Source organism: Bombyx mandarina, chromosome 12 (assembly GCF_030267445.1).
Source record: "Bombyx mandarina strain Sakado chromosome 12, ASM3026744v2".
Taxonomy (NCBI): Eukaryota; Metazoa; Arthropoda; class Insecta; order Lepidoptera; family Bombycidae; genus Bombyx; species Bombyx mandarina.
In genome coordinates this window covers 13428066-13451689 of record NC_143219.1, presented here as the reverse complement: position 1 = coordinate 13451689, position 23624 = coordinate 13428066, and the positions used below count along the sequence as shown (strand labels likewise).

General features: G+C 37.2%; 1 protein-coding gene across 1 annotated transcript in view; it reads right to left on the bottom strand.

Annotated features, from left to right (window-relative positions):
* The window catches only part of Plc21C (Phospholipase C at 21C), a 111803-nt gene that overhangs the window by 69476 nt on the left and 18703 nt on the right, over window positions 1–23624 (bottom strand). The window contains exon 3 of the mRNA XM_028184464.2: window positions 6459–6596. Within this exon, the coding sequence (XP_028040265.2) occupies window positions 6459–6596 (138 nt within the window). The remainder of the gene's footprint in view (window positions 1–6458; window positions 6597–23624) is intronic.

Here is a 23624-nt window from a genome sequence, read left to right as displayed (position 1 = left end):
TCCAGTAAACTCCAGTCGTGCGTCGGAGCGGACACACACACTTTTTTTTAAATATTATAGTTTATTAAAAAACGTTGTGAAGTTTCTTAAAAAATGCAAAGAAACTTTTCCCCTAACCTATTAATAATATGTAAAACAATTTCCGAACCACAACATTTGGACCGTCTGTCTACCGAGCAATATCACCCGCTCAGTGAAAAATCTTCCCTCTGTCATTAAACCTCCCACACACGGCATTATAATTGTCAAAATATTACTAAAAGCCATCAAATACTTTAGTTTCCGTGGACAGAATAAGCGTCTTTGTTTCGGTCATCAGTTACGACGAAAACGATATGTTTCCGAAACGTTGGCAATAAAATGAAAATAATAAACGGGAGATTAAACTGTACAGGTCATTTTAATTATATTCACGACTCGCGAAGACCGATGAAAAGACTAAAAGACTACGAGCCATTGAAGTTGATATTTGCGAAGAATATTGAGAATACATACTCGTAGAACGTTTACAATGCTAGCTGATGACGATGCCAAAGGTGTTATTACATGCCATTGACATTTTACAACACGTAGCCTAGCAAACAACACTTGTCAACTCGCTTTTAATTATAATAGTATAAAATTAACAATTAAAACACAGTATTGAAACAACTCGAAAGCGACACGTCTTTTTAACACAATTAGCAAAATGATAATAGTAAATATATATATCTATGATATGTATGAATATGTGAGAGGAAGTCTGAAAGTGGCACCTGTGACAGAGAAGCTGAGAAGTACACGTTTGGGATGGTATGGACATGAGATGGGACGAAATGAAAATGAGGTTGGTAAGAGAATGCTAACTATGAATGTGGATGGATATAGAGGAAGAGGTAGACCTAAGAAGAAATGGATGGATTGCGTCAAAGACGATATATATAAGAGGGGAGTGAGCGAATAGATAGAGGATTAGATAGAGGAGTATGGAAGGAGAAAACTTGTTGCGCTGACCCCAAGTGACTGGGAAAAGGGTAGGAGAATGATGATAATAAAATGAATTACGATCCCATACTATAACTGATGTGAGTACGTATTGTATGCCCATATAATTATAAGATATCGTGGATACTACCTGTGGTGGCTGATATTGGATAGGATAGGTTATACCATCCTGCCAGTTTCAGCGAAGTAGTCATACGTTCCAGTTTGAAAGGTGATATAACAATCGTCATACAATAAAACTGGAACTTCCCGTGTCTCAACGTGGAAATCGGCAAATATTGACATTGAGATGTCTATTGGCTCCGATAACCATTTACCTGGATGAACTATGAGATCGTTCGTACGCATACCTGTCAAAAACATTATTCATTCATAAAATCTAAGACAGGTTAGCATGATAAAGAGACTGTCTAAACAACTAACAGAAAACTGTAAATACACACAGTAGCTCCGCGTCACTTACAAGCAATGTAATAATTTCGTAACGTTCTATGCCGCGGCGTGTCGAGATAGAACTATGGAAGCTAACGCTACTATTGGGAGCCATACATTCAAAGTAACGAGTATATTATTCGAACGAAAACTTCGTCGTAAACTCACTTTTATTGCACCCAAAAAATGGATACATATATTGCGTTTCTTAACGTTCTATTCTCGTAGGTATGCTGAAAAGCCATTTTAAGTCATTTTAGTAGTCAAAGTGATTTTACAGTTTACAATTAGTTTTTGATTGCACGTAATTGTGCCAGCGTCCAGCACTTAAGGAACCATGTTTTTTATTTATTTTTTATTGCCCTTGTAGGCAGACGAGCATACGGCCCACCTGACGGTGAGTGGTTACCACCGCCCATGGACTTCAGCAACGCCAGGGGCAGAGCCAAGCCGCTGCCTACCAAAAAGTCGCTACCTACAATGTGACTCAGTTTGAAGGTTTATAGGGTAGATAGCCTTGAGATTTGTGTTCGAAGTCTCAAGTGTGTTGCGTCATCGTTCTCACCCTTTAAACCAAGACGAAGTATTATTTCGCGGCAGGAATAGCCTTTGAAAACACATCCTTTAAAAAAACGTGACAAGAAAAAATACCACACCTAGTATATTCCACACAATATTCGTAAAATGAAAAGGGCGACTTTTTTGCTGGCTAGTTGCATCAAAATTAGTTCGAAAATATGTAGTATCTTTTGGCGGGAATTTCCATTTTTTTACCGTACGGGGTATGCATTGCGGTTTTGCCTAATGACCCGTCATCAACCAGGTAGGTAAGTTGATCATCCAACCCAAAAAACACACATCAAACACAACAAAAAGACAAAGCCACCGAATAAATACGCACTTTCACGTAACCCATTACCTAAAGAACACCGAAAGATATTTTTGACCAACTTTTTTTTTCCTACCTAAGCTGAGAGCCTTGAGTGGCTATTTCAGCGTAACCTTAACTAGCAGGTGAGCTCACGGGGCTCAAGCCTGACGACGTTGCTGACACGAACCCTAGCAAGAGCCGTGCTTCGCAGAATCTACCACCGAATCGGAAACGCGACCCACTGAGAAGATCCGGCGAGAAACTCAGTGGGATGTGTCTGAAAGAGGCCAACGAATTTCACATAATCAACATAATTAAAAGAAAATCAAATAGGCAGTTTTATTGCAATATATTCAAAACAGAACTAATACGTTTTGCCTTACATCATCCAAGTAGGTCGAAAACGTAACGCACCTCGATCGAATTGCGTAAATTTATTTAACAAGAGCTTCGCGATTATTCAAAGGTTTCTCTCTTTGAGTCGCAAACTTCGAATAATATGTTCGAGAATTACTTAATCACGAACACCCATAATGCTCTAGGTAAATTTAGGTTGATTTGAACATGGTTGTGTTTGATTGATTATGTTGTGCAATTAATGTCTGAGTTTCTCGCTGTTCTGCTTTTGGAACCTCTGGGTCTGCGGAGGGACTTCGGTTCCCTCTGTATTTTGTACCGTATGTTCCATGGGGAGTGCTCGGAGGAATTGTTCGAGATGATACCGGCATCTCGTTTTTACCATCGCACCGCCCGCCACCGGAGTAGAGTTCATCCATTCTACCTGGAGCCACTGCGGTCATCCACAGTGCGTTTCCAGAGGTCTTTTTTGCGACGTACCATCCGCCTATGGAATGAGCTCCCCTCCACGGTGTTTCCCGAGCGCTATGACATGTCCTTCTTCAAATGAGGCTTGTGGAGAGCATTAAGCGGTAGGCAGCAGCTTGGATCTGTCCCTATCATTGCTGAAGTCCATGGGCGACGGTAACCACTCACCATCAGGTGGGCCGTATGCTCTTCTGCCTACAAGGGCAATAAGAAAAAAAAAACGTCTCAGCGGGTCGCGTTTCCGATTCGGTGGTAGATTTTGCGAAGCACTGCTCTTGCTACAGCTAGTGTTAGCAACTTCCTCAGGTTGGAACCCGTGAGCTCACCTAATTCAGTTACGCTGGCATAACCCTCTAAGGTTACCAGAAAAGGTAAAAAAAAAACACAATCGCTAGTCATCAACGCTATTTGTAATAATGTTTTGAGCACACACACCCACACAAACACAATATTTTTTGTGGTTTTTTTTTTAGTCAACAGTCGTCATAGCACTTGAGGGTCAGTCTAAATATTAAACGTAATCTTTACCATCAACCTTTCTTTTTACCATCATACCAAGCAACAGTCCAGAAAAAGATAGGTAAAACCTACTTAAAGGGTATATAGACTCTTGGTATGTACTATACTTTTTTCATTATTTCATAAATCTCAGGAAATTACGAAACGGCACAAAAATAAAAATAGGTTACCATCGATCGTGTTTTTTTTTTTAATTTAAAAATCCTTGGAACCCGGGTTTCGTGTTCAGTTCGTTCCATTTGGTAGCCACATAACGTGGGCCGACCTGTTTTAAACATGTCACTCAAACGGTGTCAAAAACCCATAAACAAAAGCGTACGCGTGACACAAACCTTGACCGTCCGGTCCGTTGTGAGCCTGTGACGTCACAACCTCAAACGTAGTATATCTATCAATCATGAAACAGAGAAGCGACAAGCGAGCCGCAAACAGATAATATCCTCAACAATTATTTTTATTATTACTGGTGGTAAAACAATTATTACTGGTGGTAGGACCTCTTCTGAGTCCGCACGGGTAGGTACCACCACCTTGCCTGTTTCTGCCGTGAAGCTGTAATGCGTTTCGTTTTGAAAGGTGGGGCAGCCGTTGTAACTAAACTGAGACCTTAGCACTTATATCTCAAGGTGGATGGGGCATTTACGTTGCAGATGTCTATGGCTCCAGTAACCACTTAATACCAGGTGGGCTGTGAGCTCGTCGACCCATCTAAGTATAAAAATAAAATAAAAAATAAAACAACCATCTCGCAAAATCTATAAAGGAGATATTCAAATACTACATAAATGAGGAACCGTCTATTTTTCTTGATTCGCAAATATGTCCGTTTTGAGTAATGGCACGTTGTTATGATCGCTAGAAAAACTACGTCGCATATATCATCGCTTTTATACAATATTTATCATGTCGTTTTTGTGTACATTCCGGTAAGCACTTACTGTATGCGGTACCATCATAGAATATGAAGCCGCCAGTTCTCGTTTCACTCGCAAAATAACGCAAATGCGTCTGTCTCCATAAAACAAGCGTACTTAATGACACATTCATTTCCGTCTCCCGAGTTAATGAAGTCTTATCTGGTTTCAGGCGAAATTAATTTTTTTATTTATTTATTGCTTTGATGGATAGACGAGCTTACAGCCCACCTGATGTTAAGTGGTTACTGGAGCCCATAGACATATACAACCTAAATGCGCCACCCACCCATATCAGTTCTAAGGTCTCAGTATAGTTACGACGGCTACCCCACCCTTCGAACCGAAACGAAATACTGCTTCACGGCGGAAAAATAGGCGGGGTGGTGGCACCTACCCGTGCGGACTCCCAAGAGGACCTACCACCAGTGAATAGTAAATTTTTGAATAGAAACATCGTGGATTCACACGCAGCGCTTTCTGTTCAAAAACTCAACCGTTTCCTCTTAGACAGGCGCTGCTACCTCGTCCTATTTTTCAGTCGATACGACAAAATAACGGAAACTTTTAATCTCCAATACAATTCTGTTACGGAGGATGGGCCGCCCGCTCGACTGAACACGGATATCGGACCGCGTGCAATACATTGAAAAGATATTCGAGGCTTTGTATCGAGAATTTGTGGAAATTCTACGTGAGTTATGTCGTATTTTATTTTTTATTACGATCCTCACGTACCTACAGGTAAAATAATTTCATTTGGCGAATTGTTTCCGAAACGCATTCCCTCTTGTAAATTGGGCGTGAAAGCGACTCCGGTTCGTTCATTTGCTTTAATTAAATTAAAAAAAACGTGGAGGCACTTTCTTTCTGACTTCTAAGAAATAAAAATGCTTAGAAATACAAGACGTTACTTCTGTACTCTTAAAACATTTCAGATAAATTAGTTCTTCTAACTAATGTTATATCATAATTAAATGAAAACTTTACTGATGTACATTTCATAATGTAATTATTTATATAAATCTGTACTTTTCATGAGATTAGATTAAACCGTACGAGTATTATATCAACGGATACATTTACGTCACAGTAAGCAACTAGTGCATGAATTATTGCAAAATCGATAGATTTGAATATCGGACTTTTGAAGCATATCGGTAAAACTTATCTGTATTCAATAACTATAGCATCATTCATTGTGGCATAATACTTTTCGTTTTGAGACAAAACACGTCCTGTTGGTCTTGTTTTGTCAGCAACGAGATTTCTTAAACTGATGCAGGATTAAAGCCTGAGCTTCAATAACTATAGCATCATCATTGTGGCATAATACTTTTCGGTTTCAGACAAAACACGTCCTGTTAGCCTTGTTTTGTCAGCAACGAGATTTCTTAAACTGAGGCAGGAATAAAGCCTGAGCTGCATGTGTAGGGCTAAGACTTTTTTGTTCAACCTACTAAAATGTGATCTTGACCTACTACTACTGACTTTAGTCTAACCCGGCTGGCAACTTTCGTCTTACCTTACTAAATACTATCGTTGCCATTTCTAGCTTAACAAAATTAGCCGCTCACGAAACTAAACCGGACGTGCCTTTTTTTTTATTGCCCATGTAGGCAAATGAGCATACGGCCCACATGATGGTGAGTGGTTACCGTCGCTCATGGACGTCAGCAATACCAAGGCAGCGACTTGGCTCTGCCGCTACCTAAAAGCTGTACTCCATTAGGGCAACTCAAAATGTTCCTATCCCGCTAAAGTTTATTTACTCTGGAGGTTACATACACAATTTGAAGCCCACAATATTGGCACAATTCCAACACACAATACAAACGACAGCGGGTACCTCGGTGCGCCACAGATTAAACCGGTCAAACGCAACATCGAGGTCCGGTCGAGTCGAGGTTTACCTGTGCAATTTCCTTCCTAGTGCAGCAGAAGTTAATGAAATTCACGTTGACGAAGTCCGTGCCGTGACAAACCGTGACCGTCTTCTCCTCGAGCGACCCTTGGCTCCCGATGAGGACGACGTTGCGGATTTTCGGATCCTGAGAACAAATAATGTAAATTATGCTCTAATGTTCTTTAGAATTGAGACTAAGCGGCTGACGTAGAAAAACGAGGGAACCGAATTATTTTTTCATGCGATTTCTGTACAAATGTCTTGATACATTGTCGGGTAGGCGATGACAACCCGTCATAATTGTGCGTGCGTTTTGTATGAATAAAGAGTAGCGGTGAAAACAAAGTGTATATAAAACAAAAAAAGTAACAACTAATTAAAAAAATGTGTCTTTTTTAACACCCTTTCACCCCATTCCATGTCAGTATAAATACAGTTTTCATTAGTTCATAGGTAAGAAGTGAAAATGATTTTTGCACATTTGAGCAAACAACAGAGCGACAGAGCGTAAAGAATAAATGCATATTTTAAGTCCATTATTGAAACAGTAATTAAGCAACGGTTTAAAAGTTTTCACAGGCATTAATGGCTGAATTGATTGCCCACTAATCGTTAATTTGCTAACAGAGCCCATAGGCCGTGAGACGTGTTGTCAAAGTCCTAATTATATTGGACTATAGGACCCCTGACCCTTTAAACGAGAACGTATGATTATTTTAAAGCTGGGACAGACAAAGCAGTTATACTTAACCAAACGAGCCTACAACAGGACTAACATTCACAAATATTCTTATTACCAGATCGAAGGACCAATTTGGATATTTTACTTTTTTTTATTTATTGCTTAAATGTGTCGACGAGCCCACAGCTCACCTTGGTGTTAAGTAGTTACTGGAGCCCATAGACATCTACAACGTACATGTGTCACCCACCTTGAGATATAAATTCCAAGGTCTCAGTATAGTTACAACGGCTGCCCCGCCCTTCAAACCGAAACGCATTACTGCTTCACGGCAGAAATAGGCGGGGTGGCGGTACCTACCCGCGCGGACTCACAAGAGGTCCTACCACCAGTTTTACTTTTTTTTTCAGTGAAAACTTCTGTGGCATCTTCGTGATTGGAAATTCGATGAAACGGAATAACAGGTCGTAAAGCGACACTAAGACACAAATATCTACATAAAATTTACACTGCGACAGAATGACATAGAAGACTTCTGACGGTTTTATTCTACCGGACTGGAACTGCATGAATGTTCTTTTAAATTAATGTATGTACAAGATGAGTAATTATTAATTATTTTTAACCAAATTATTTAAAATATTAAATAATAATTAATATAAAATTACCTTGCGCATTTACGTTGTAAATGTCTATGGGCTCCAGTAACCACTTAACACCAGGTGGGCTAGGAGCTCGACCACACATCTAAGCAATAAAAAAAAAATAAAATAAAAAAAAAAAAACTTCTAAAAATAAAAATTTTATACGAGCAATCCTCGCGAGTTTATTTATTAAGTTCCTTGCCCATCCTAACCCTACAGTCCACTACAGAGATCACTTTAATCGACAATACACAGTATGGAAGGCAATAAAGCCCACTGAGTTTCTCGCCGGATCTTCTTAGTGGGTCGCGTTTCCGATCCGGTGGTAGATTCTGCGAAGCACTGCTCTTGCTAAGGGCAGTGTTAGCAACACCTCCGGTTTGAGCCCCGAGAGCTCACCTACACGCTAGGGTAAAGCTGATACAGCATCTCAAGGCAATCAGCTTAAGTAGGAAAAAAATGGTAGGCAGTAAAAGAGGATACAATAAAAGAACGCAGTGGAACATAGAATCATTTAATTTTTCTAAAACTTCTCACAAAATATTTCATCAAGAACTCAATATAACTCATTACGAAATGACAAGGTCACAAAATTATATTTAGACCCAACTATTTCTGTATAGGAATTTTTCTTAAAATTCCTGTATATTAAATATTGCTTACTATTCTAATCGAAACGCGTCAGTTGCGCATTAGATAGGTATTATTTCAACAAACGTGACGCGAGTCGTATTAAATTACGACAATGTCAACAACTGAGCATTACCCCAAGTGAAACAAACTGTTACACCTCAAGATACTGTGCGTTCTAACTGTGTGTAGCTTTTTATCGTCAGCAAAATATTCGAATTGCGACGAATAATGCCTTAGTCGTCAGTGACAACCAAAACTACTTACTACATACAAAGTAATCGAAATCTCGAAGCATTGTAAACTGATAATTTTAAACGGGAGATTAAACCCAAAAAATATATATTACATTGGCATGAAAATACAATGTTATTGTTGTATATAAATAGATAAATGGTCGTGGAAAAAGCACACACATTCACCAACCCCCAAAATTGAATTTCCCTGTATATGGAAACGAGATACTTATATACTCGAACACATTAATTTCTTTATTTTTCATTAATTTTTTTTTTGTCTTTTTTCATTTTATTTGCATGCATTTAGATGCAAGACCGTCGTAAGATTGACGCACTGGAAATGTGGTGTTGGAGACGTCTCCTCAGAATTCCGTGGACCGCGCACCGTATAATAGCCGGCAAACTTCTTGAGCATTTGTTGACGTAGTGGGGGTAAGTTTGCGCATGGTACACTCACGTGCAAAAACATTATTTACTCTGCGTCATAATGCAATTAAATTATTAAAATCAACATATGTATTTATTTATATATTTATTAGAACATCAACAAAAAATATAGGTTAATAATTATAATAATTTAATCTTGGGGTAAAATAGATATTCCTTCTATTAAGTCAAAACTAGAGCTGTTGCCAGGTCTTCGTTCAGTTGAAGCGAAGCTGGTATTTGTAATTTTTTTTCGTTATCATAATCTTGACCATTATCATCATCACTGTTTTCATCACCCGAGTCGCCATCATCGTGATAAGTCGACATAGAGCTCATCGGTGTAGTTTACGACTCGGTCGGTTCGATCTTCTTTTTTGTCTATAATTAATTATTTTTCGAAGATATTCGATTCGTAGTAATCGAATGTTACTTTTTTCAATTACCAGCTTCCGATTATTTTCTGTTTTTTTTTTCCATCTGAAGCCTAGCTCTTTCATAATTCGTCGTAAACTTCATTCCGAGCCATTAAAATGTATATCTTCTTTAAAATTTTCGAAGCCTTTTTATTACAGATTGAACGAAACTATCCATTCCGGTAACTTTCTTCTTCCCTGATCTTTTCTTACCCGGAGTCCCAAGCACGATGAGCAAGCCAGAGCCTTTAGCTTCGTTAATAATGCACCTAACAGTACTCACTGATGTTTTTGTTGCTTCCGAAGTCTGTTTTACTTTTTCCATAATATCATTCTTCCCCTGTTTTATAATGAAGCAATATACGTCGTACATAATTTTTCTACCCTTTCTTTTGAATCCTACACCAGTTTGTCGCGGCATAGTGTATTTTTTATAAAAAATCAACAAACACTCAACAAATAGCAATGGCAACAAAGTCAACAAGCAATTATAACAAAATATAACTTAACGATTAATAACGATAGACTTTTCACTGTACGCAAGCGTACTTTTGGGAGCAAGCGGAATGCGGAATGCGGTGCGGGACGCAAGGTTCGACTGATCTACCAATAACGCGCTCGATACGATTTCCCCTGCCGTCGCGCCTCACCCTCACCACCAAAGTGATCTAAAATTCGGTTCTGCGCAGTCAAGGTCATTTGCTCACGATGTTTGCCGGTTACTATACCAACGTTTCGATCCTGAAAGAGCTCAACATCAAGGAGAGACTATCAACTGTCCAAATACGAATCCTCAAGTTCTTGGGGCACATCACTTGTAATGAGGACTCCATTGAGCGGTTGGTGGTGCAAGGGAAAGTGGAGGGTAAAATGATTTCGCGGGCGATCTCCAACACGATGGACCGACCTCATAAAATCTGTGACTCGTTGGACAGCCAGACTTACTCTCTGTGCAAAGTACCAACCAGCCTTAGCATCACGTGTAGCTTCCTTCAAGCGTTTGGAGATTTTGGAAAAAAAAGTATTGAAAAATAATAATTCATTCATTTATTTTTATAAAATGTAGCTTTTTGTAGTAATTAGAATTCTTAATGAATTCAGTTTCTCGTTTTATGATTTAGCGTACTTCATATGGTAGATATGGTGGATTTTTTAGTGTGTTATGTGTGTTAGTGTGTTAGTGTATGATAGTGGTGGATTTTATATTCAGATATATGTACAGGTAGCTACTATATTTAAAAATAGTTACGCTTTGTACAGCGAATTTATCTCATTTCTGCTTGGTAAGCAAATTTTGAATCGATATTTTATAATAAATTGTATACAATCAATAATTAACGCTGAACTAATTTTAAGTGAAATATATGTTTTTTCTAATTGTCCCACAACTTACAGGAAAAATCTGTCGCGGATCATTTCCCAATTAAATATAAATTAATCTTAAGCAATCAATCAAATGTAATCAAATCTTAGTTACATAATTTTTTTTTTTTTTTTTGTTATTAATGCACTGTCGATTGCACCTATAATTGAGGTGACATCTGCCATGAACTTTTGTCAATTGTTCAATGTTTTGTATTGATAATCACTTTGTTGTTGCAACATAATAAATAAATAAATTGAATAATTAATTAATTAATTTCGATGCGGTAGTCTATGTGTACAAGCTTCTCTGCGTTTATGCATCCATGTTCATTATATGTGTTTGATTTTATTGTACTTTGAAATTTCACTTATTCCACCCCCATTTATTTAATTCTTCTTGAAGATATTTCTCACAGAAAAAACAAAATCTTTACACACTTAACTTTCCTGCAACTGACATTTGTTTTTGGGTAGGTATATTCATTTAAATACCTTTTTATTAATAATTGATTCCCCACATGTATCCCCTTCATGTACCCCTATGTAACTTAGTTTGAATTTCAAATGAACTAATGCAATTTTCGTGAAAGCTACTGTCGAAACTTTTGCGGTTCGAGTCAGAGAATCGTACTTTATAACATTTGTTGATATCCGAAGAAACGTGTTTATTCAGTTTTAGATATAGCATTTATATTTATAGTACACATTTTTTAAGCTTTATTACCTGGAATATCTGGTTTAAAAAAAATGATTAAGAGCACTTTCAGGTTTGCGACGATTCAAATACAACGTGCTTTAAGGTTCAAGTGCATATTTACGCTAGTTTATGTCATTCTCAATTTATTCTACAATACACTCTGTATATTAATACGTCAAGCAAAAACTTTGTACCCCTTTTTACGAAAATTGCGCGGACGGAGTATGAAATTTCCCACACTTATAGAAAATATAGAGAAGGAGTGCAGAATGATTATGCATAAAAAATATATGAAAACAATAAAGAAAACATTACACTCACTGCCATGTATTTGACACACACACACACGCATTTAAACTATTTTATTTAATGTTAGTCTGTAAGTCAAATTGAGAATAGATTAACATTGTTTTTCTTTAATATTATTTGTCTATAATATAACCTCCTGCGAAATTTGTGATTATAGAACCATAATAATGTTCAAACTTATAATTTAAATTGATAATTATAGTCGAATTTCGATTACCGAACGACCACTAGTTTCAATAAAATCGTATAACATTTACACGTTTCACAAAAAAAAAAACTTATCACTACATAGTATAAAACAAAGTCGCTTTCTCTGTCCCTATATCTGTCTGCGCCTATGTATGCTTAAACCTTTAAAACTACACAACGGATTTTGATGCGGTTTTTTTTAATAGATAGAGTGATTGAAGAGCAAGGTTTATCTATATATTAATACGTGAAGCAAAAACTTTGTACCCCTTTTTACGAAAATTACGCGGACGGAGTAGAGAGAAGGAGTGCAGAATGTTAATATTTTTTTTTAATTATGCATAAAAAATACATTAAATCAATAAAAACAACATTACACACACTACCATTATTTGACCACACACGCATGCATACTATTTGTTTATTGTCAAACTTGTCTTATTGCAGTTATAGACTGTGGTCAAATTGAGAATAGATTAAATATTGTTTTGTCTTTATTAAATTTGTCTAAAGTGTATATTTAGTCTTGGCGAAATCCGTGATTAAAGAAATTTATTAGTCTTTGACAATAGAATCATAATAATGTACAAACTTATAATTTCAATTAATTATAGTCGAATTTCGACTATCGGGGACCAATAGTATGTATGATGACATCCATTAAATAGTGGAGAAATCAATAATAAATTACAGTTTCCGAAGCGAAGCGAGGGTGGGTCGCTTGTTTGGTGATAATACAAGGTAACGCCAGCCCTGATCCGCACAGTCGGACATCACAGCATGTGGCAAAACACACGATATACCCACTTTTCGCCAACAACCTCATCAATTTCAATTTACCGAAAAGTGTTTCTCCAAGACTATTTCTGAAAACGAATAATAAATTATAGTTCTTGAATACCTAGTGCTATAATACGAGCTGACATTTATTTATAGACACTCTTTGCTCTCTCCCGTCTAAGTGTTTCGTTTATAATTAGCTCGTAAACGTATATTGGACACAACTGCAATAAGAATTTCATAATATAATTGAAGAAACGTAATTTTTCAGTTTCAATTTTAATACATTAAAGTATGCGTTTAATTTAAAAGAGACGGAAAGAGTAATTTGTCCTATTCTATACAAAAATAGAGACTGTTTAATTTTATAAACTAATAGCGACCCGCCCTCGCTTCGCTTCGGAAACATTAAAACACACATGAAACCAAAAAAAAATAATAAAAAAACATAAAAAAAGTAGCCTATGTTCATCAGGGATAATGTCGGCTTCTAATGGAAAAAGAATTTTTCAAATCGGTCCAGTAGTTTCGCTATTCGAAACAAACAAACAAACAAATCTTTCCTCTTTATAATATTAGTATAGATAGAATACATGTTTATAAGTTGTTCGAAATATAAAATTCATTTTCTTAAAAATTTTAGTTAAGTCACTTCAATTCTAAAGGTTATAATATATAGACATCGTTATAGAGACACAGCCCACTGAGTTTCTCGCGGGATCTTCTCAGTGGGTTGCGTTTCCGATCCGGTGGTAGATTCTGCGAAGAACGGCTCTTGCTAGGGTTCGTGTTAGCAACGTCGTCAGGTTTGAGCCCCGTGAGCTCACCTACTAGTTAAGGTTACGCTGGAATAGCCTCTCAAGGCTACTAGCTTAGATAGGAAAAAAAAAACAACATTTATCCCATGTTGATCCAATGAAAATAATCTGTTACTTAGTGCAGATTTTGTTCGACAAAAATTCATTACTACCCGCAAGAAACGCATTCTTTCGACTAACGGACTATTTTCTATCATGGAGCAACCATTCATTCAAATTGAATGATAGGCTTCGTATTATTACTTCAATGTAATTAACTCATAGAAACATCCCACTGAGTTGCTCGCCGGATCTTCTCAGTGGGTCGCGATTTCGGTGATCCGGTAGTAGCACCTACGATTAGACTCTTGCTAAGACTAGTGTCAGCAAATTCTCTCTCACTTACCCGACCGCTCATAGCTGGAATAGCCCATTAGGCTACCAGTGTATACGTAAGGAAAAAATGTAATTAATCAGTGTCTATGCGGTATTTAGGAGTCAATGATATCCAAGTTCAAAGAAAAACATCTACTGATGCATCGAGTATTTTTTGCATTTAAAAACAAAACTAGTTTTGCATCGTCCAATGTCATTCGAAAGTTGGTACCAAAATTATAATACGTGCCGAGAAAAACAATAGAAATAGATTTTGTGCGACAGAAATTTCAGGATATAAGGTGAGTTGGTTGAGTAACGTTTTATAATAAATGAATGTTTTTTTTTATATGCTATTCATATACTAACATATTCATCATAATGTCAAAAGAATGCTTCGAGCGAGACGAAGAAAATAACTCACAACGATATTAGTGAAAACGTTCCCAGAAAACATTGAAGCTTCTGAGCGTGTAATTGTAATGTGAATGAAAATATGAATCAGGTTCGGCGGATAAAACGAAATGTGATAAAATAAATCAAACGTATTATATCGGTTCTGAGAAAATCCATCGCTCGTATCCAACGACTTGTTACATAAATACACATAACATAAATTATTTACGGTTATATATATACTATATATTTATACGTTATATAATACGGTTTCGAGATCAGTGATAGAGAATAACTAATACCAATACTCTTAAAACTATGTACATTTTTTTTTATTGCTTAGATGGGTGGACGAGCTCACAGCCCACCGGGTGTTAAGTGGTTACTGGAGCCCATAGACGTCTACAACGTAAATGCGCCACCCACCTTGAGATATAAGTTCTAAGGTCTCAAGTATAGTTACAACGGCTGCTCCACCCTTCAAACCGAAACTCATTACTGCTTCACGGCAGAAACAGGCAGGGTGGTGGTACCTACCCGCGCGGACTCACAAGAGGTCCTACCACCAGTCAACATTCGACATACGTTCGACTAATATTGTATTATAGTATTTTACAACGGGTTCTTGCTACGAATATTTTGTTTTAAAAAGTTTGTTATATATTGGCGCGGTACTCGCGAGTAATCACTGCGGGTAGGATATTAAGAGTACATGAATCGGTCTACCCTCGGTATAATCCGTTTTTGGGTGACACCAGTAGAGCTCGATGACTCGCCTCAAAAATGTACACTTACAGTAGAATATAATTTAAATAATGTTTTTAAATTCCACGCAATGTATACAAAATGAGCCAACACACGCGGAATTTATGATTTCGGACGCACGCTTGGCGTGTTTGGCAGCTGATATCTCGTTTAACACTGAGGGTTCACACAGTTTAATATTTTTCTCTCCTCTGTTTGACAGCCGAATTTAATTTTTAAATGTTTGCTGAACTTTGTAATGTATGAAAATGTAATATATAAAATGAAAAAATCTTGAGTTTCATCGAATTTCTATTAATTGACGAACACGATAAACTAGCGACATTAAAAGTTTTTAAGCTACAATAGCAATAAAAAGGGGATACTCTGATAGATTATTTTTAATTAAGTTACAGTTAAATGTGAATATTAATCTCATACTAGTCTTTATTATTATCTATAACTGAGAAGCATAAGTACATATTATCATGTATTATTTACAATTTGAAGTCGTCGTGGCCTAAAGGATAAGTTCGGTGCATTCGTATCTAGCGATGCACCGGTGGTATTCGAATCCCGCAGGCGGGTACCAATTTTTCTAATGAAATACGTACTTAAAAAATGTTCACGATTGACTTCCACGGTGAAGGAATAACATCGTGTAATAAAAATCAAACACACAAAATTATAATTTGCGTAATTACTGCTGGTAGGACCTCGCGTGAGTACGCGAGTACCACCACCCTGCCTATTTCTGCCGTGAAGCAGTAATGCGTTTCGGTTTGAAGGGTGGGGCAGCCGTTGTAACTATACTGAGACCTTAGAACTTATATCTCAAGGTGGGTGGCGGCATTTACGTTGTAGATGTCTATGGGCTCCAGTAACCACCAGTAACACCAGGTGGGCTGTGAGCTCGTCCACATATCTAAGCAATAAAAAAAAACTTAACTTGTATTATTATTTAAATTTGTACAACTAAAACAAAAACATAAGAAATAATGTGTACTCGTAAAAAAAAGATTAAGAAATAAATCAATTATCGGTTATTTAAAAAAATCATCAAATGGTTTTGATCCTGGCAATATTTTTCCCGCAAAAATAAAAATCTTGTTTTTTGGAGTTTACTCCTTTAGAATCGATTTACATATATAGGCCCGGGGTATGAAAATTATGGGGACCAAAATCGTACTAGCATGTCACACGAAATGCGTTATGCGCCTGATTGGCTCCTGATTGCGTGATGCGTGCGCGCGCCAATCAAAATCGTACTAGCATGTCACACGAAATGCGTTATGCGCCTGATTGGCTCCTGATTGCGTGATGCGTGCGCGCGCCAATCAGGAGCCAACGCGCGGCCGCGTTATCGCAGGTGACGCCGGGCTGCTGCGCCGGCAGTCCGCCACAAAGCCTCGTACTGATCGCGCGTTTCTCTCATTATTGTATTTTCATATATTTGTTAGTCGTTTGTTTTGTGTCTCGTTAATTTGTTAATAATCTGTAGTGTATCGTGTTGTCGTAATATAGAACTATTTCTCGTATTGTTTCGTTTAATTTTTTATATCCAGTAAACTCCAGTCGTGCGTCGGAGCGGGCACACACACTTTTTTCAATAGAGTTACTTTTTTTTAACTACTTATTGTAAACTGTAGTGGCGCTTATTTGGAAGAAAGTAAATGCATATTTATTTATGACCAAATTAACGCACTAAGTATTTTTTCTCTAATCTATTGTCCGCTTTGGGTCTGAAATGGGCATTCCCCTTTGCGTGTTTGATTTTTATTACGCGACGTTATTCCTTCACCGTGGATGTAATTCATGAACATTTATCAATTACGTATTTCATCAGAAAAATTGGTACCTGCCTGCGGGATTCGAACACCGGCACAGCCGCATCGCTCGATACGAATGCACCGGTCGTCTTATCCTTTGGGCCACGACGTCTTCATTATGTATTTTTTACACAGCCCGTTCTTTTTTCATATTAATACGATAATTTATCTCATCGAGAATCATCTTTAAATGGTTCTTAGTTTATAAGGAACGATTATCAAAAGAACATTAAATCATTCACGAAATTCTTTACATAGAATGCACGCACTCAAACGTTACATCAAAGATAAATTTTAATCTAATCACAACACTAAAAGAGTCCGAGAATAGAAAGTTTAGAATAAAGTACAAACGATCGATTCATTTTATTCAGTTAATAATCCCTTTATCATTTGCTTTTAAACTGTACCGTTAGAACCACTAGTTGAGTAACTTGAGGCTTAAATAGTCCAGCGGGTTCCGAACTACTTAGTTACGGCAGTTTCAAATGCGGTTAACTGTATTTTTGACCTAAATGAATTATTGGTCTCAAATCCCAAAGCCGTAGGTAGACCTAGATACGTCGTTTTCGTAAACTAGAGAATTAGGTGTGTAATATATGTGTAGTTTTTTGGGCTATTTTGCGTGTTACAATAAAACATCTAAATCTTTCTTTATAGGTATTTGGTTAAAATTACAACCGATTTTTCAGATACCTTTTTAATTACATTTTCAGACAGAGAGGAGTTAGATTTTGATGATGTTCATGACCGACTGAAAACTGAATATACAGCTTAATTTTAAGCTATTACATAGCTTTTATCGCGGGCCTTGAGCGCGGCGACCGAATCATGAAATTCCGTAACGAAAAACACCTAAAACCCCTCACTCCGCCTACCATGTAGCTCGCGTTCAACACATTCACACGTTGCGCTTGTGTAGTGTCTGTGAATAAGCGCGTGGCGTGACATCACACTACATGCGCATCATGAAAAGTCTGCCCATCTCTCTCTCGCGCGGTCTAGCTTATGAGTGTGAAGGGGACAGTTGAGGTTTTGCTTTTATTAATGTTTAATATAGCATGGTCTTGTTTTATTATTGTTTTAATATTAAATTATCATTGTCTAATTATAATTGCATAAGTTGATAAAAAATGCTATGCAATAGCTTTACCGCGGCAGTTCCCGAGTGCCACACGTTAGTTTTTTTCCTTTTTGAGTCATGGGTTGAATCTCCAAAAGATCCGCGAGCCTAACAACCCTAACTACCTAGTGTATATTTTTTATTTTTACTGTTGGAAAAACGGACGGAATCCGTCCTGCCGCAAGGATCACAGAATGTGTTTCTATGATCTGTGGTTACCATTCCTTCCCGGTTGAAGACTATGGGATAGGTATCTGTTATACAATACAATTGAAACATCGATCTCGTGTAAGTAAGTACCTTCAAGGTGTGTTGAGACAATCACATTGTGATGACCATGGCCTCTGGTAACCACTTTACATCAAGTGGACCATAAGCTCGTACATCCATACAAGCAATACAATCAAAATAAGAACGAAATATAACAACATTCAACCACAAACTACATTTTCAATATGAGCTTATTCTCATATTTCTAAACTTACTGGGAACAGGGAAAAGCTTTTAAATGTAGTAATTGAAATTCAGATCGTAGGACATATTAATATTAAAAACGAGCTGCATTTGCATTTTATATTACGATATTTTAGACCTTTACGAGAAAGAGTGGGGCAGCCGCATACTGAGACCTTAGAACTATATCTCAAGGTGTGTGGCGCATTTACGTTGAAGATGTCTATGGGATCCAGTAACCACTTAACACCAGGTGGGCTGTGAGCTTGTCCACACATCTAAGCAATAAAAAAAAACTGAATATGTAAAAAGTGAACCAAAATTTTAAATTGACAACGAAGTTAGTCTGACACGCTTCGTGCAGTTTATTTGTTTAATACAATGTGCAACAATGTTTTTGAACCACAACTCAATTAGTAACGTCCATTACAGTTCGTAAGCTATTTTTTTTGAAGCAGCATTAAGGAATAGGCGAATGTCATTTTTAGTTCGCTTCCCACCTGGTGTTAAGTGGCTACTGGAGCCCATAGACATCTACAACGTAAATGCGCCACCCACCTTGAGATATAGTTAGTCTCAAGTATAGTTACAACGGCTGACCCACCCTTCAAACCGAAACGCATTACTGCTTCACGGCAGAACTATGCAGGGTGGTGGTACCTACTCGCGCGGACTCACAAGAGGTTCTCCCACCAGTATTTATTTATTTAGAAAGAAAAGCGCGTGCTATTTAGTGTTTCTTCACTCAACGTTTTTTTCTACTTGCCCTGATCCCACATAATGCCGCAGCACGTACTTTGATCATCACATGCTGCATAGGGATTATAGGGATTTGGCATAAGTTTTACGACTTGCCGCCTGTCTGACGTCAGCCCTCCGAGGGCTAAATCTCGATATATCAAGATGTATGTTATAATCAATTACATCGTGCCATAGGGGTTCTTTTTGTGTTTCTTCTTTGGTGTTTTTGGTTATAAGATTTGTTTTCTTTTTTTATTATATTTTTTGGAACGAAGTTCCTTATCGCGCGTTGTGAAAGGGGGCTAGACGGAAAAAATTCTTACGAAAAGTTGTCACGACACTTTTTAGATCCGTCATTCTGACCAATCAACGTGTAGGCGCTTATCGCGTGACATTGCTCGTATCCGATTGGTCCGCGTAATGAGTACAGTTTCTCGAGATAGCGTTTCAACAATAGTAATTTAGTTCATAGTATTGTTTTTTTCTTCTTCATAATGCCGTAATTTATTATTATAACTTTAAAAAAAAAATTACAATTCCTTCACTAATTAATCGAAAGGAACTTCGTTCCATCCGGGTGTCCCTTGACACCTCTGAAGTTTTTATATTTTCATATGCCTTTAAGATAAATTTAACCCTAGGAGTATAATAACGTATTATCTAAAAAGAAAAACTGTGTTGACGACTTTAACCACATCATAAAAATACTTTTTTTCCCTACCTATTCTGATTGATAGCTTTGAGAGGCTATTTCAGCTGACGACGTTGCTAGCACGAACCCTAGCAAGAGCCGTGCTCCGCAGAATCTACCACCGGATCGGAAACGCGACCCACTGAGAAGATCCGGCGAGAAACTCAGTGGGCTGTGTCTGTGGGTTAATTTACTCGAGAACGATGACCGGGTAAAATTACGCTAAAAGCATATAATTTTACATAATTGAACATATACAAAACGAACGGCTCTGAATTACGTTAAAAATATTTTTAAAATAATCCGATTGATCAAAATACTTTTATAATTAAACACGTTTGTAGATTTGTTTATTATTAATAATAATGTTACATTGATTCCATATTGCATTTGTTAGTTTTCGCGGGAGAAACTTTAAACAAAATTTTTTCACTCTTTGATAGTGTTTATTTACATCGAACCCACGTTTTGTCGATGTCTTCTTACATGTATTGTCATTTGTTTTTATACAAGCTATTTATTAACCGTTCTCACAGGCAACAGCGTACTTCTCAACTCTTTGAAATTCATGACCTTAAAGAAAATAATAACCCCAGTTTACACAATTTTTTTCACAGCGTTTTTTTCCTTAGAAATATAATTTTTAACCACAATCAAGCCTTAACCGAAGAAGGCATGGATGGAGTGTCGATGACGATATGAGAGAGAGATGAGTGAGTGTTGAGATGACGGCTGATAGAAGAAAATGGAAGAGAAAAATTAGCTATACCGACCCCACCTAGTGGGATAAGGTGGAGAAAAAGAAGAAGAAGAATCAAGCCTTAACGAGAAAATCGTAGTTAAGTTTACTATCGAAGATCCTTAAATTACATAGCAATAGCACATACGCAACGTAATTAGATTTTAGCGTTGTCACAGGCACGATTACATCTAGAAACATTTTGAATGCGAAATACACAATTCAAACTGACAGAAACATCTGGAATGTTCCGACACAATTACGTCAGAAACGTTTAATTAAAACTTTTCGTCCAACCGTTATACAATACATTTGGCACTACGATCTAAATTTTAAGACCTAATCATTCTGGGATGATATACTCGTACGATCAGACGCTAATGTGGTATGTTTTTTTCGGAATATCGTTACCTCCCCATTATAATAATAATAATATAATAATAATAAACATTTATTCCAAACACAAATTAAGTACAAAAAATAAATAAAAAATATAACAAAAATAACGAGGCTTGGAAACGGTTACCGGCTCAGCAATGCCTAACAGTATCGAGACAATCGGTACTGCGGCGCTGATCTTCCGCCGGCACCTGCGGAGTGACGCGCACACCAGCATTAGACCGACCAATACACATCATTGTAAAATATATTAAAAAATAAAAAGAACAAGAATAATAATTAAAAAAAAAACAGTTATGAAAAGGACAACAAAATGACATTATTAAATTAATTAAATAAAAATTGCAGTTGCAAAGCACTATTAATTATAGTACGGAGTAATTATATTTGATATTTTCGACATTATCCATACATCAGCTTAGTTTCTCGCCGGATTTTCTCAGCAGGACACGATTCGAATCCAGTGGCAGATGTATTCACAAAACAACTGCCTTTGAGACCGTGGGTCTCCTTCGGAGGCGCTCAGGCGGCTGTTAGGAAATCCCAACCCTCCACAGGCTCAGACCCGTGCTAGGTCACCTGTCACCGTGGTAAAACTGGAAAGAACTTCGGGCCACCAGTAATCCTACCTTCATAAAAAACCTCCCCATTGTTCTACAATTTACAGAATACAATCTTCAAAGTTTGGAAAATGAAATGACTGAAAAGATCCTGTACCTAATTAACATTAGATGGACTGAATGAACCATAGTCATAGTTACGGTGTCCCATAGACACAACTCACTGAGTTTCACGCCGGATCTCCGCGAGTCGCAATTCCGGTCCGATGGTAAATTCAACTAAGCACTGCTCTTAATAGGGCCAGTGTTAGCCATTCCCTCAGGTAGAGACCGTGAGCTCATCTACCGGTCCATGAGTAGCTGGATTAGCTAGGCTACTTAGGCTACCAGCGATTAGATAGGGGCAAAATATCGTTTAAAAAAAAGAGCCAATGAGAAACAAACTCACTGTTCAGGCCAACGGAACACGAATTAGGTCACAAGTTTGAATTCCATTTTAAAATCCAATTATATACGATACATCTGACGATTTAAATAACACGTGTTTTGAGAGTCTAAAACATTGTAGACAAACAGCTATCACCGAGATCAGGCGACGTTAATCTGTATTGTATATTTAATCGAACATATAAATTACCGCGTGTTCATTTCATTTAGATTACTATTTTCGACATTTCAAAGTCTACGCCATTTTCGTGGCGAATAAGATAACGATTATAATCGTTTCGAATTTTTCACTGATTCTAAGGATCACGTTAGATAAATTACCTAATATATTCCTATAACCTAATACCTAATATTTAGAGTCGAAAACTCCATGAGTTCTATTCCTGCGAGCCACTTCCAGCCAAGCAGCTCAATCTTCACCTTTGTGCTTAGCTTTAGATACTGGAATCTCATAATTAGATCGATTCGGGTGGGATTAACGCATCGAGTAGTCCTTCGTTACATGAATTTTCTATTCTATCAGCCCACAGAAGTCCAGGGCTGGGTATATGCCTCCCTCAACCCCGCCACAAATATCGGCCCTGCGCTGCCTGCAGCCAGCGGATCTTCATGAATATAACCTATAATTTCAGAAAAACTGGTATCGATGGACATCATCGCCCCAGTCACGAATCTGTGACCTCTTGGATGGGAGTTATGGCGCCACAAAGCCACAAGTAAAATAAATCCTGAAAAACAATGCCATGAGAATTTAGAAGCTATATCAATTTGTCAAATTCCTATTATTATACGATTCTAATAATCGTATTCATTTTTTTGTTCCTTAAATACGACACTTAAATATATTATAAAGTTAAATCAGTATTTACATGATATATTTGAGTTTTTCCCTACAGTAAATTTAAATGCCGAAGTTGTTTCAATAAATTGTGAAGCTATGAATTTTGATTCTTATACTATATTCATAAGTTTTGGTAATGTAACACAACTTCCATTGATCTTAAGCAAAGCGATGATATATTATGCGATCCATATAAGCAATGCAGCTGCGTATTCGGTTCACCTATTGCCCTTTCGCTGTGAAGATTAGGACGAATGCCAACTTCACGAAACATCGCTATCATTTTTAAAGCAACTTTGTATAAGGCTATTTTTATATCGGCTATACTCTTTTGCATTAACACATACTGAGACTTATTATATCGTAATATCGTGGTATGATTACTCATTTTTGTGTGATCGAAATGTCTACGATAAAGTAGTTATCACTTAAATTCTTGGAAGCAATAAGTGTATAAACTACAAGTTATAAAAGGAAGTATACAGATGATCCTTGGGCTTGTCACTAACGAGTGACTTGGGCGATGAAGAAATATATTTTATAAGGTTAATACGTGTGTGAGAGAGAGAATATACTTTATTGCACACAAAAACACAATTAACAATGATTGTTTTTTTTTTTTTTTTATGAGTCAGGAGGAAATCGCAATCTCTCCCCATTG